The following is a 14,559-nucleotide window of genomic DNA, read 5'->3' as shown; positions in this document are numbered from 1 at the left end:
TGGTTGTTTATAAGAAAAACTGTGGGTTTGTCATCTTCAGTATGTGGAGAATGTCTTTTAAAGATAAATTAAATCCACATAAATTGTGTTTACTGTAACTTTGACCTAAACCTGAATCAGTGAAACACATTTTTCTGTAATAAATAGAACACAATTTTACCAAAATAGACTATAGAGATCTCCATCTGCGTTTTGTCTAACTAGACCACGGTGCTTCTCCATTTCAGACCATTGTCGTTCCCTTGCGTTTGCTGCTTTGCCGCAAATAGGCTAATTGCTCTTTAACAAAATGGGACAGAGGGAAACGAAAGCAGGAGAGACTGCGAGAGTGGGACAGGCTGAGACCTTCAGGGAAACAAATCCCAGAAGATTTAGATGAGTGGAGGAAGTAGAGCAAAAAAAGATGAGTAGATTTGGGGAGCACAACAGTTGTGGACCTCAGGTGAAAAATTAAAAAAAAAAAAAAGGAGGGAGGATGTAGAGGAGACATAGAAGGGGAGAGAGATGGACATTAAGGAAATGAGGAGGAAGAGAATAAGAAAAACATAGGACCTCATGAGAAACCTACAGTCTCTTAGCAACATCAACATATGGTGATACTTGCTCATCTAGCGAGCTTCAAAAAGGCACATAAAATGCAAATTTGTGGGATGACACACGCCTTCCTGAAGTGAGCAACAATACCCACAGATAAACATACACTATACACACAGGCTAAAGTGTTTCAGAGGCTGCAGTTTGTGCTGCTGTTGAACTGTGTCACATTACACAGAGAGATGTTTATGTAATTTAGCTTTTCAATGAAATAATATAAACACCTGTCAGTTTAAAGCAACACAGTTCATCAACTCTGCAGACTACGTCCACTAAAATGGTCTTATAGGTGAGTTATGTCGTCTTGCAGCTCTGAACTTGTAAAATGCAAATGTAACTAGGACTAAAGTCAGTGAGTCGATACATCAGTTTAAAAACCCTGAGTAGACTCATTACACTTTTTTTATTTTAGCTGCCACACAGGCTGACTGTGAACTTTACCACAAAGTTTGGTCTTAAAATGATTAAACCACAGAACTAACTGTGATGAAGGTAGAGCCCATGATGGAAACAACAAGAGGCAGAGCAGTGTAACTTGTTTCTGTTGGCTGCTCTGATACTCCCAGCTCTGGTGTTCGGGTACAGCCCTAGTTATAACCTTCATGAAGACAGGATTTATCGCAGGAGTACTGTGTTAGTTTTAGCTGGGTGTACCTAATAAACTGAGCGTATATGTACACATAGATGCATGTGAGCTGATGCTGAGAGCACTCAGGGCCTCAGGAGGCTGACCGATGATGCTCAGTCACATGCTAAGACACGTGCCTTTATAAATAGTCTATAAATATCTATACAGTATATGGAGATATATACATACAGAGGCCATGAGTTTATATTTGCCCTTCTGCTTCTCTTGCTCCCCATCTTGCTTTCTTTAACTCACTTTCATCATCTTTTTTTTCCATCGCTGTTGAGCGTTTGCTGAACTCTCACATGCTGCATCACTGATGGATTGACTGATGCTTTAACTCATGGCTGCTGTGAGCATGAGGAGCAAACTCCCACTCCTCTGTGAATCCTCTAATATGTTTTCTTCATTTCCTGTGATTGGAGAGTGAATGCTGCTGCAACTGGCAGTGAGTCAGTCTCATTTAATTCATATCTGTCCACACAGGTGGCATGAATGAACATTAAGGAGACTCCTGTTCGGATTATTTGTGTTTGGGTTTTTTTTAACCTCTTTGGGGTTAAAATGATGGAAACTACAGTGATCTCAGAAGACGAGCATTTCTCTTCCTCTTTGCACGTTTAACCCTGTGCTGCTGCAGCTTTTACTTTAATCTGACAGCATTCAGTTGCGTCCAAAGTGTGTAAAAATGTTACTCAGTCCAACCTGGTGTTAAGATTTTTGCTTATCAGTGAAATTAGAAAGTTCTAGCAACACAAGCAGCAGAGTTAAACAGAGGTTTAAGTGGAATATGAGCACAGAAATAGAATATAAAATAAGGAAAAAGTAGAGACAGTATTTAACAGTAATGAGGAGTTGTGTTGACAATATGCTGTTGATGTTGACTTGACCTTGAAGTTTCCTTTTGGTATTTAACAGTTTGACCTTTTTGCCCACTGACAACTCCCTGTCTTCCCTCTCCCTCCCTCTCTCTAATTTCTGCCTTGTTTTACTTTCTATATATTGTTCCTTATTTCTGATCTCCTCCTCGCTGCTGTAGGCATTCACATGGTGCATTAGCATCATGAATTTAAATTCATGTATGCGGTTGAAACCACACTGGGTTAAGTTCTTCCGACTTGTTTTCTGGGAGATTTTCTTTTTGAGGAAACATGGGCCCATGCAAAGTTTTAGAGAGTTTCTCATGATTTTCAAGAACATTTCTCATCATAACGACTTGATGGAAACGGGTTTACATTGGGGTCTTGAATGAACATAGAACAAGAAGGTGTGAAGATCTGGACGTGGTAGCATTGTGTTTTTTGGTTTACTTTTATGATTTAACTTCAGTCAAATAATTAAAAAGTGTAATTATTAAACTAACAGTGGTAGGAGTTAATTATTGAGATCTTGACCCCCCCCTTCTTCTCCTGTTTCTTTTCCATTTTAGAGAGGTGAACTGTTTTCTGGAGCAGCCGTGGATCTGCACAGGAAGAGGGGCTCATCACATGGGAGTGTGTGACTGTGCGCGTGAGGGTGTGTGTTCAGGCCTCCTGCCGTCGCCCGCTCTTCCCAGACAGGCATGGCGGGGGGCAGAGAGCGCGTCTCCCGGGTGCAGAGGCCGTGGTCGGTGTACCGGGCCAACACATTCGAGCTGTCCAACGAGATGATCGGCCTGGCCCTCGCAGGTGAGCAGAGAGTAGCCGAGGTCGGGGCCACTTACCGTAAAAAGCATAAAAATAAAAACATACTTTCAGTTTAATTTAGTGATGTGACACATACAGAAACTAAACACAGCCTGGCCACTTGGATCAGCCTCTAAAACTGAAACTGCACACTTAGTGGTTACCACCCTCACACACACACTCTGTTGGCAGAGAGTGTGTGTGTGGGAGCCAATAGCCTCTTCAGCCACAGTCGCCCTGGAGCCGACCATAACGAGGCCCGAGAGCTGCTCTTCATCTGTCAACATATCACACTGATGATGATATTACACATGCTGTTTTTTTTTATCTAATGTTTTGCTGAATTGATGATTGTGTTCCAGGAAATAGTCAGGACCCAGATGAGCCTGTGCTGGAGTTCAGTGTGGGTGAGTATCTTTTAGCTGACACTGCTGTTCAGACTCATTAATAATTTATTGGTCATTAATGTATCAGTTAGTCATTCACTGTCTTTCAAGCATGGTTTCTTAGTTTAGATTTTAAAGTCTCTGTATTTTCTGGAGCAGTTTTTGGATCCACTTGTCCATAGATCTGTTCCTACGTCCTTTCAATGTCATGAGAGACAAAATCCAGAGTCCCTGTTCTTTGCACTCTTGAGTTCAGCTGTAAATATCATTCAAAGTTAGACAGATTTTCGTTTAAAAAAAAAAAAAAAAATCCCTTTATTTGTTTCCCTGGATGGTGTTTTCTTGCTGCCTGAATTTCAGTAAGTGACCAAGAACTTCTGCATTTCAACAGGCCTGTGAGTAAAGCTGTACATAGACCGATACTTTATTAATCCCCGAGGGGAAATTGCACTGCTACAGCAGCCTACACATGAGTTCAGACAGCGAGAAACAGCAAAAGATAAGCAGCAAGAATATGCAGACATAAACATAAGAAAATCCTAAAAAATGCAGCAGAGTATGACTAGCAGCCATATTAGACAGTGGTTTTGAGCTCCATTACATGAGGAGAATCAATCAGATATAGTTTACTTTGTGTGTTGCACAGTTTCCAGATAGATTAACACAGATGTAGAAATACAATCCTGTAAGAAATCTGTAAAGATATATGCTGCAGTATACTGGAGAAGACAATAGCTGTGCCAGTTCAGTTCAGTTCATTTAAACCAGTTCAACCTGCTGTATCAAGCTCTTTCTGAATGTGTTCTAACTTAGTCTTTTTAAACCATGACTTCCTCCAAAACTGCTGATGAGTTTCAAATAATCTATTCACATTCCTCTAAGCACTTTGAATATCGACTGTTAAACTGTGTGTGTGTGTGTATTCTGGTCCAGCCTGCACAGACCTGGTGACTCCTGCTTTGGATCGAAAACCCAACAGCTTTGTAGCAGTGAGCTGCACGACACCGCCGCAGGCCTTCTGGACCAAACATGCGCAGACTGAAGTCATAGAGGTCAGAGTCTTTCTCCCCACAGTCGATCGATCCCTCGTCTTTAAGTCACAGAGAAATGGCAGCGAAAGCGTCTTAAGCCTCGATAATGTGAGAGGGATCTGATCACACTGTTCAGGTGTTTGATTTTAAAGCTAAAAAAGTAGATGTGACTTCGCCTCTGGACCTGCAGAGGACTGTTCACCTCCACCCACACCTCCCTCACCCACATCAGGGGGTGGAGGACGAGGGAGATGTGAATAAACTGAACTGGCAAACACACACTTTTTGGAAGAGTGTTTTTTGCAGACTCACGTCCAAACACACACCTCTGACCCCTGATGTCACTCCATTAGCTTTTACAATCCACAAGCTAACGATCAAGTGCAGTTTGGGAGTCGAAATCTGATTGAATTCCATAAATTTACAGTGTGCACACACCCACGAGTGTAGAATGACTCATCAAATATAATTTCACATTAGATTTATCACAAGAGATAAAAGCAAATAATACTGAGACAAAGCATTATGCATTTTTTATTTTACTGTCACATTAACCATAATTTTAAGGCTGCAACTAGTGGTTATTTTCATTTCTGATTAATTTCTCAGTTTATATATCAATCATTTAGGTTATAAAATGTCAGAAAATTGTGAAAAATGTGTCAAAGCCGGTGATGTTTTAAAATGACTTGTTTGGTCCAACCACCAGCTCAAAACCAGAAAATATGCAGGTAACCATCATGTAAGATGAAGAGAAGCAGGAAATCCTTGAAGCTGGAGCAAGGAAAACAATCAACTAATTGAAAAATTCTAAAGCATGATTCAAAAAATTAAAAGTGTAATAATAGTTGTCCTGTTGCATAAATTGATCATAAACTACCAGGTGAAGTGTTACGAACTGATTGTGATTGACTGTGTGACTGCCTCTGTCCACAGGGCACCAGTAACCCCATCTTCCTCAGCAGCATCGCCTTCTTCCAGGACTCCAACATCAACCAGCAGACGCAGGTGAAACTGGCCATCTATGACGTCAAGGATCGCTCGCAGGGCACGGTGTGTTTATATATATTTACAGTGGAAAGGGTCCACATGTATGGTCCAGTTCTCTGCCACTTCTTGTAACTTCCACAGACGACGAGCCTAGACCCCAGTGTAAACAGTTGCCTGTCTCTGTCTGCACAGATGTATATGTTGGGCTCAGCACTTTTTCCTGTAAAAGAGTTGTTGCAGGAGAAGAGCCACAGGTTACAGCTTGAACTGAGGTAACACACACACACACACACACACACACACACACACACACACACACACTTACAGCTTCTACCCGCTGTATTTAATAATCTTTTTATTATTTAAAATGCCAACCTTTCTCTGGACTTTGTGATCTGCTTATCACGTTTGTTTTGACAAAACATTGTTAATAATAGTGTCTTGCAGCCATAATGTGTTCATATGAAAACAATTGAGTGAATTTGTTTCCATGGACAGATCAGCAGAGAACGAGCGGGTGGGGAACATCACCATAGCAGCGTGGCAGATGGAGGACAGAACGGATCAGAGGATGTCGGTCGGCCGCCTGCCAGACAGTGTCAACGGCCGGGTAAGAGGCTGAGCGGGGGCTGGTGGGAGTGCTCTATTTTCCATATTGATTGTTGATCAAGTGCTGTAGGTAGTTTGAGCGTTACAGTTGTAGGTGTGAGTTGCTGCTGTACAATCTCAACAAAACTCATTTAACCTGCTTTATGTCGTAATAAACGTGTCACACAGCCTGTACACGTGGCAGTAAAATGGTTTATCTTCTTGTGTGGGAGCTCTGTCAGTGTGGTTAGAGTGTGGTGTAGGTGAGTGAACAGATAGGTGGAGGTGGTTGTTGCCTACCAGAGTTGACTCTCTGCGTAGCTTCATGTTCATGTGCGGGTGTGTCCTGCAGACGGTGCTGCCTGTTGACGAGAGCCTCACAGAGTCGATGGGAGTCCGAATCAAGTACGCCTCGCTATGCAAAGACACCCTGCTGCGCTCAGGTAGGACAACACTTTGTTATCAGGCACATCCCACTTTTATTACATATTAATTTAATACAAGCTTTGGATCTTAACAACCTTCATCAGGTGTATGAATAAGCATCACATCAGCTCCATTTATAGACATACAGTAGATGCTAAATTGATCATCCAACCTTCAGGAGACCAGGTAATTAAGTCAAAAAGGCTTTTCTTTTATATATAGATATATTTTCGAAAGGTCACAATGTCAGAAGCTTAGCAAGAGGCAAAAGGTACAGAGGAAAAAAAACAGCTATTTTAATCTGAAATAAAACACTTTATTTAATCATTGATCACTTTAACATCCATGTAACATTAGGAAAAAAGATAATGAAGATGAAGTAAATAAGGACATAGGTATTCATAATTTCATGGACTAACCCAGAGGTTTGGACATAATATAGACACATCTGTGAACTGGTGTAAAACTCGCTGCGCTTCAGATTCCTCAAATGAAACTGAATTTGACCTTTTGCACTTCAGCCATCCCCCTCTTCCTTCTTCGTTTTCTCCCCTCTCGCTGTCCGCCATCTCTCTTGCCTACATGGCTCCATGTTTACCGATACATCAGGCCGTGAATCTTGTTATGAAGTAGAATTATATTGATTGTCACAGCGGAGTGGGAGGTATCTGTTTACCTCAGGGATGGATTGCAGATCCAGAAATAACACATGTAATGTTTGAGAGGGTACAATATCATTTGTATGATTAGAGAAGAGAGAAATGTCTTGACTTAGAAAAACTCAGATCAATCTAATTCAAAACTACTGTAAGACTACACTACAGGCAGGACACAGCCATTCTCAGATAAAGAGTCTGATCTAATCCAGGCTAATTTAATTTTCTGTGGCTTCAGTGTTTGGAGGCACGATGTCTAGGATGTACCGCTTCCCCACGACGGATGGGAACCACCTACGGGTGCTGGAGCAGATGGCTGAGAGCGTCCTGTCGCTAAACATTCCCAGACAGTTTGTCAAACTGCTGCTGGAGGAGGACGCCGCCAGGTACAAACACAAATTTACATTCCTGACATTTAGCAACAGGTTCTTGTAGCAGGAAATTTAGAATTGAAATGCCAATTTCAAAAATTATTATTTCTCAAAATATTATTAGTATTTCCTCAACATCATAGTCTGATATAATTGGATTAATAAAACATTTTCATCTGGCATCTACTTGTCTTAGAGGAGCTCTTCAACTATCTCAGCAGAGTATGGCTGCAACTAATGATTATTTTCACAGTTAATTAGACTGCAGATTATTTTCTTGATCAGTTGACAGATTGTTTGGTTCATAAAATGCCAGAAAATTGCGGAAAATCACAATACGAAATCCCTAAAGCCAAACGTGACATCTTTAGACACAGCAAGTTCCCACAAACTGAGAATCTGGAACAAAAAGATTTTGGCATTTCTGCTTGAATATAATTTAAAATGCATCTGCAGACAAGTGTAGCACTTCATGCTCACAATTCTTCTCTTTAACGCCCACTTTTTCTGAACAACTCATTCTCAATCTCCAGGGTCTGTGAGCTGGAGGAGCTGGGAGAGTTATCACCCTGCTGGGAGAATCTGCGGCGACAGATCGTCTCTCAGTACCAGACCATAATACTCACATACCAGGAAACACTGTCAGACCTCAATGACTACAGAGGTTAGTGTCCTACAGAGGTTTGCACTTTCTAAGTGGCCCTGTTGAGTTTCAAAATAATCTACAACTGAGCTTCTTGTTTTGTTTGTCACACACAATTATTCCCCTCTCTCTCTTCCCTCTCCACCAGGTCCATCATTCAAAGCCAGTAACCTGAAGGCAGAGAGGAAGCTGGAGTTCATGCCAACCAACCTACACGTTCAGAGGATGAGGGTGCAGGATGAGCTGGGCTTCGGTGAGACATATAGACACAAACATACCTAAACACTCTCAGTCTCTCATTTCTATTCACACAAACACCTTGCTTATTCTATACGCCTCTCTTGTTCTTCTCCAGAACACACTTATGATGTGATAACAATCGGAGCTCCAGCCGCTCACTGCCAGGGTTTTAAAAACAGCGGTCTGAGAAAACTCATCCAGAAGTTTGAGGAGGCAAAGAAACAGTAAGTTCAGAGGAGACCGAATTGGAAAAAAAATGATAAAAAATTACCATTTAATAGGAAAATAAAAGCGTTTGCATGTTTTTTTCCTCTCTCAGTCGCAGTGATATCTGCTCTTGTCTTGAATTTTATTCTTTGCTTCATTCATCATTTGACTTGTATTGTTTCAAATACTTCAAACAGGTGATTAATTTGATCCAAATGAAATTATTTTGTGTGAAAGTTTGACCTACTTTGATTTTTACATAAAATGAATGCATTGTTTCTTCAACCTTTGCATTAATTCAGTTTTATGGCTTCCTCTTAATTTTGTTTTTGTTACTTTTTTGATCAGCATATATGAGGAGGGATGGTGAGTTGTTGCACTGCTTTGCTTGTTTTCATTGGTTTGTGCACTGTTTGCATCTCACTGCTTTGTACCACCACAAAAAAATACATGTACCACTCGGAGTTTTAGGACTTAAGTGCTTTGCAGATGAACAGGTGAGTAGGTTTAGGATGAATGAATGTGATTTGCAAACACTTCGCACATGACTTAGGTTTACAGCAACACTTAATGATACAAGATGCATTGATATTAACAGTGTTGTGTTTGAAAATAACTAAAATCTATGTTGTCTTAAAACCAAGCAGAGTTATGCACAAAACACAGATGTTTTAAAACACAGTACACCAAGTTTGCTGAAATACTGCTCATTTTGTAAATTCAGGCATTGTTGTTCTTATAAACACTCAAATCTTCATGTGAAAATTTGTAACGCTGGTATTAAAGCATTAATAATAACGTATTAAAGCTGTATCTGAGTTTCTAAAGTGAGTGGTATCTCTTTTAACCCTTTTTATTGAAGTAAGTTCCATGTTGTCTTTGTGTCTATCTGTAGCAGACTAGTTGAGACCATTGTTAAGAAAAGGCATGTGCATGCAAATGTTATGTTTATGTCTCTAAAATTAACTATAGTTTTCAAAAGGCCATGTAACAATTCCTCCCCCTCGATGAACGTCAATAATTTAGAAATAAAGCTTAGATGGAGGCTCCAAGACAGAGCAGTCATCCTTTTACATTTTAAAGATATAGAAGAGTGAGTACAGTTACAAAGACCTTGTGTCTTTACTTCCTGCAGCAGTGCCCTCTCCAGCTCACAGTCCATCGTCTACATACCCCAGGATATCGTCCGAGCCAAAGAGATCATCTCCCACATCAACACACTGAAGACTCAGGTCAGCTACTACGCAGAGAGGCTTTCCCGAGCTGCCAAGGACCGATCGGCGAGCGGATTGGAGAGGACACTCGCTATTCTGGCTGATAAGGTGAGTGCCAGAAACAGAACAGAAAGTTTGAGATTCTGTGTTAAAGGAAAGGGTAAACTGTGAGTTATAACCACTTTTCTATCTTTTTTAGCTGCTGTTTTTCTGTCATGTTTATGTGGATATACTGATACCCACTCCTCTCCCTCTCAGACTCGTCAGTTGGTGACTGTGTGCGACTGTAAGCTGCTGGCTTCAGCTATTCAGGCCCTGAACGCAGCACGGCCTGAGTACATCGCCTCCAAAGCGTCTCCTTCCGCCGACTCAGAGCAAGTAGTCCTCCGGAATGACCAGGACACGCTGCTAGCCAAGTGGAGCGGTCGCAACAGCCGGTCCTCGCTGCATGTAGACTGGCATGAAGAGGAGTGGGTAAGTTACAAAAAACAACCTGAAAGGGGCTTTTATCGATTCCTGATTCTGTCATATCTGAGCTTAAATTAAAACTGTGTTACACTGCTCTTTAGTTTATCATCATCATTAAATAAATGTAGATAACACTATAGATTTGGACATAAATTAAAATGCTAAACTACTCATGTAGTTCAAATTTTATGTTTTTCCTTGTTTCTTCCTGTAAACTAAAACTCAAAGGTGTTGGTATGGCTTTAAATATGACAGAAGTAGTGTAAACCTTCAGTGTTATGCCTCTCTAGACAATTTAAGACAAGAGCTTGTAGTTATGTAATGGAGTCAGAGCTCTACATTTGCTGAGATTACATAAATCTTTGTTAGGCAAATTGTGGCGTGCTCCCTGATTTGCATACTAAAGTGATTCATCTCATCTCTTGTGCATCTTTTCTTGCCTACGGTTCAAACCTATTCCCCTGCTGATATTCATGATATTTCTCTACTAGCTTTTTAACCTTTTTAACCTTTTTTTTCCGCTCATACAGATTAGAAACTAAGATGTGAAACAGAGAACAAAACACAACAGTTGCCTCTCAATTTTTCTCTTCCAGGAGAAGGTTTGGTTAAATGTGGATAAGTCTCTGGAGTGCATCATCCAGCGTGTTGACAAGCTGCTTCAGAAAGAGAGGAGACCCAGTGACGCCAGTCAGGACAGCACCCAGAGCGACCTGCAGAGCAGCAGCAGTAAGAAAGGTAACAAACACAACACAACACACACAAAGTGCAATGTAGATATGTTTTTTCGTTCAGTGCTACACCTTGAACAAAGGAATTTTATTAGAGAGAAGTTGCGCTGTTGAATACATTAACTGAAGAAGGTATTTTTTTACAGTTTATGGTAACAACACATTTGCTACATCACTCAGACAGAGGTTTTATATAAATTGACATTTAACCATTTTTAAACAAGTAACACTGTGTATGGCTATAAAAAGGTAACGGAAAAAGACGAGCTTTCTGGATCAACCCAGGAAGTATGTCTCAGGAATCTCCATCATTACCATCATCATCATCCCCACTTCCACCATCATCATCATCACCTCCCCGATCATCATCACCACCACCATCCTCTTCCTCCCCGCCTGCCCTCTCCTCTGCACGTCCTCCCAGCCCTGAACAAGAATCCTGTACGTTGATTTTATTTTCTTTTTCTTTCTTCTGTTCCCCCTCAGGTCAGTTTTCTTTTTATTCCATTGTTTTATTCAGTTTATTTCTTTGATAACTGTTTGACCAATGGAGATCTGACTATTTGTCTTGTTCATCAAAAAAAGTCCCTTTGAAATCACATCATAAACTGATTTTTCCTTCGCCCACCGTGACTGCACTCTTTAATAAAATCAAGGCAGGTGCTCTTGAATCGCTCAGCAGTACCTGTACTGTTATGCGTTTTGTTTTGTGTGCAATCTTTGTTGTTGTTGGTCTGTCCAAAGTCCACAATGTTGCAGCATTACTGTAGCTATGAGCAGAAAATTTGAAACAACCTTTTTATTCTCTCCAGCTTTGCCGGTGTAAGTGCTGCTGTTGCTGCTTCATGGCTAACGCAGTCAGCCCTTCAACCAGCGGCTGTATCTTAAAATTTGTTGTGCTTACTGTATATGTTCTGTTGGACCGGGGTCAAATATCTGTACAAACTCTTCCTTTTCAAAATGGTGTGTGAAGGTGGCATTTCAGAAAGGTGGCAGTGTGGTGAGTCTGGAAGCCCATCTCTGCCAACGTGATGAAAAAAAAAAAGATCCTGTAAGTCATTATAATGAGAAACTATCTGAAAATAATGACTTAGTATCTCAAAATGATTACTTCGTATCTAAAAAGTAATGAGAAACGTTCTCAAAGTAATGATTTTGTTAGACACTATTAATCCTGTCAGTGAGGTTTGTAATTCTTAATTAGCTTCTCTTCTTGCATTGTGCGTCTCTGCTCTGGGGCTCTCCACACTGATCATGCCTCAACTTCGCAATCTGTTAACTGCTGCAGATAACTGACTGTGTGGCAGAAAAAAAAAGATGTGTAGGCAATGAGATGACAAAAACACTTGTGCTCTCTCTTTCTCAGCAGGAAACATTGAAACCACATCCTGATTTTCAGGGTGGACTTGTGGTCGTCTATAGCTAACTTGTCAAACCAGTTAGATAGCATTGTTATCAAAGCAATGAAATAACACCCTGTAACAAGCTCTTTGACCCTCTAGAAAGAGGAAGAAACAAGAGAGAAAAACATCCCTTAACTGCCCTAAGAAATCTAAACAAACAGCACCACTGTCCACCTTCATTTTGACCAATAAAGCTTTTTAAATTCAGTTTTTGAATAGATGTTTCACCCTGGTCTGCAGTGTTTTCTGTGTGTGTCTCTGCTGCCCTGTGTGGCTCGCAGCGCCCGCTAATCATGCATGTCGCACCTCCATCCCCTCTTCCAGATGGAAGCCCCAGTGCTGAGGAGGCGTACCCAGGTAAGAGCTGCCCCCTCCACCCATGCTTCTCTCCTTCCTCTCCCCCAACTCTCCAGGATTCAACAGTAAAATAAGTGGGCAGTTGAACATTTTAGATTTGAGTCCACTCATCCATTTATTTGGGAGTAATTGTGCCAAGAGCAACTTGAACACTCCAATTTTGGCTTCAACAGTCCCCAGTCACCTTCTCAAATAATGCACTCAAACCCAGACGACACCAAGAGATTTACATATGCAACTATAGGTTTCTCTATTCTTTATGACAGCCACACAAAGTAGGTAAATACCTGCATTTCCACATTATTTTGTAGAGCAAACAAAGTTATGTCTTAATCAGAGCAGTTATTCTCAGGGTTTGTAGAATACAAAATGACACAATTTGGGGGTTTAAGAGGTTGAAATTACATGATTTTCTGTGGGAAAACTCAAATAGCTACAGCTGCTGGGAACACTATAGAGTGAGGACTGTGACTTTATGGTTTAATAAAGTGGATTTAGCATTAAGTTATTGGTCTTAAGTGGTTGATTTTTGGTTTTGATTCTCCTTAAGGGAATCTTCAGTGTTTTTTGTTGGAAGTGGTAGCTCAACATATTCATGGAAAATGTCTAAGGTGGGAAATTTAGGGCATCTCAAGGATAAAGACAAGTCTTTCTTCTCTTTAAGTAGCATGTTAAGAAACTGTGGTCTCTCTCAGCGCTTGTGCTTTCCCCGTTGCTTCTCTGTTCCATCTGTTTTCTGTTTCTGTCTTATAAGCTCAAATTTAACTCACAGATTCACTTTATTAATTGCACCAAATATCATATTAACAGAGCTAATGCTGGTTGTGTTGTTGTTTTAACCTCTGTCTGTACCTGCACTTTATACATCTGTGTGTGTGTTTCCCAGGTGAATGGAGCGAGGCATTGTACCCCCTCCTGACCACGCTCACAGAGTGCGTCACCATGATGAGTGACAAGGCCAAAAAGTCCATGGTCTTCTTGCTGATGCAGGACAGCGCTCCGACGATAGCCATGGACCTGTCGCTGCAGTACCGCCGCGACGTCGTCTTCTGCCAGACGGTCAGCACTCACACACAAACACACACACACTCACACACACACACACACACACACACACACTGAGTGACATGACATTTACTCAGACATGCTCGCTCTCACACTCACCCACACACATTTACATCGGCATTTACATAAATGCATATTTTGGGCTTTTAGCTAATGTGCTTATCCTACAATGAGTCACAGCGAGGGAGTCAATAAAAAGTTCAGAAATCTGTAAATATCACAAACACGAGGAGCACAAAGGTTCAGCGCTCAGCGGCTTTGTAATATTTATATGGCTGTTAAACACTTGTGTAAAAAGTTAGGGCAAAAATAGAAGTGAGACAGAGAGAAAAGGGATTGCTTCACCTCCAGACCTACACACTCCTACTCTCCTGAGCTGCCGAAACAAACCTGAGAGACATCTCAGTTCTTTGGGCCAAAGCTAAAAAGAGGATGTGTGCCCAGAGGTAGCCGAGGTAGTGGATTATTTTATTACAACTCTGTATTTTTACAGCCTCTTATTTTTGTAGCTTTGGCAAACATTCTTATCAGTTACAGTAGAAGTTATATTTACTCAGCAGGTTTGTTGTAAATATTTGGGACGTCATGGGATCTCCACAGTCTTACAGCAGCGTCATGGCCACAGACCACAGAGTATCAGACACATTTAATTGATTAAACTAGAGTATCTCATCCTTATTTTTACATTGAACAAGAAGAAAAGATGGTGGGAAAAATATCACATTTAACAAAGACAATAAAAGGGCTGGAATGTTAATTAAGTCCAGCTACAACAGAAAGAGTTTGCTCACTCAGATCTATCAGGATTAGAGCTGAAATGGATGAAAAAATAATTAGAAACTATTTTGAAGTTTGAGTTATTTTTCAAGTATGAATACCAAATATTTCCAGCTTCTT

General features: G+C 40.8%; 1 protein-coding gene across 12 annotated transcripts in view; it reads left to right on the top strand.

Annotated features, from left to right (window-relative positions):
- The window catches only part of LOC108873064 (inositol polyphosphate-4-phosphatase type I A), a 43,626-nt gene that overhangs the window by 13,578 nt on the left and 15,489 nt on the right, over positions 1-14,559 (top strand). For 3 of the 12 annotated variants that reach the window (XM_018661137.2, XM_018661131.2, XM_018661132.2), the window contains 18 exons: positions 2,652-2,889; positions 3,249-3,293; positions 4,206-4,324; positions 5,240-5,356; positions 5,486-5,565; positions 5,792-5,903; positions 6,234-6,324; positions 7,202-7,349; positions 7,868-7,998; positions 8,126-8,230; positions 8,333-8,441; positions 8,773-8,790; positions 9,560-9,746; positions 9,897-10,112; positions 10,703-10,844; positions 11,087-11,278; positions 12,565-12,597; positions 13,484-13,656. In XM_018661137.2, coding sequence (XP_018516653.1) covers positions 2,784-2,889; positions 3,249-3,293; positions 4,206-4,324; positions 5,240-5,356; positions 5,486-5,565; positions 5,792-5,903; positions 6,234-6,324; positions 7,202-7,349; positions 7,868-7,998; positions 8,126-8,230; positions 8,333-8,441; positions 8,773-8,790; positions 9,560-9,746; positions 9,897-10,112; positions 10,703-10,844; positions 11,087-11,278; positions 12,565-12,597; positions 13,484-13,656 — 2,124 coding nt within the window. In that variant the 5' untranslated portion in view covers positions 2,652-2,783. The remainder of the gene's footprint in view (positions 1-2,651; positions 2,890-3,248; positions 3,294-4,205; positions 4,325-5,239; positions 5,357-5,485; positions 5,566-5,791; positions 5,904-6,233; positions 6,325-7,201; positions 7,350-7,867; positions 7,999-8,125; positions 8,231-8,332; positions 8,442-8,772; positions 8,791-9,559; positions 9,747-9,896; positions 10,113-10,702; positions 10,845-11,086; positions 11,279-12,564; positions 12,598-13,483; positions 13,657-14,559) is intronic. The other 9 variants (XM_018661140.2, XM_018661138.2, XM_018661135.2 and 6 more) reach the window with 8 other exon arrangements.

Source organism: Lates calcarifer, linkage group LG7_2 (assembly GCF_001640805.2).
Source record: "Lates calcarifer isolate ASB-BC8 linkage group LG7_2, TLL_Latcal_v3, whole genome shotgun sequence".
Taxonomy (NCBI): domain Eukaryota; kingdom Metazoa; phylum Chordata; class Actinopteri; family Centropomidae; genus Lates; species Lates calcarifer.
This window is presented reverse-complemented; position numbering and strand designations above follow the sequence as displayed.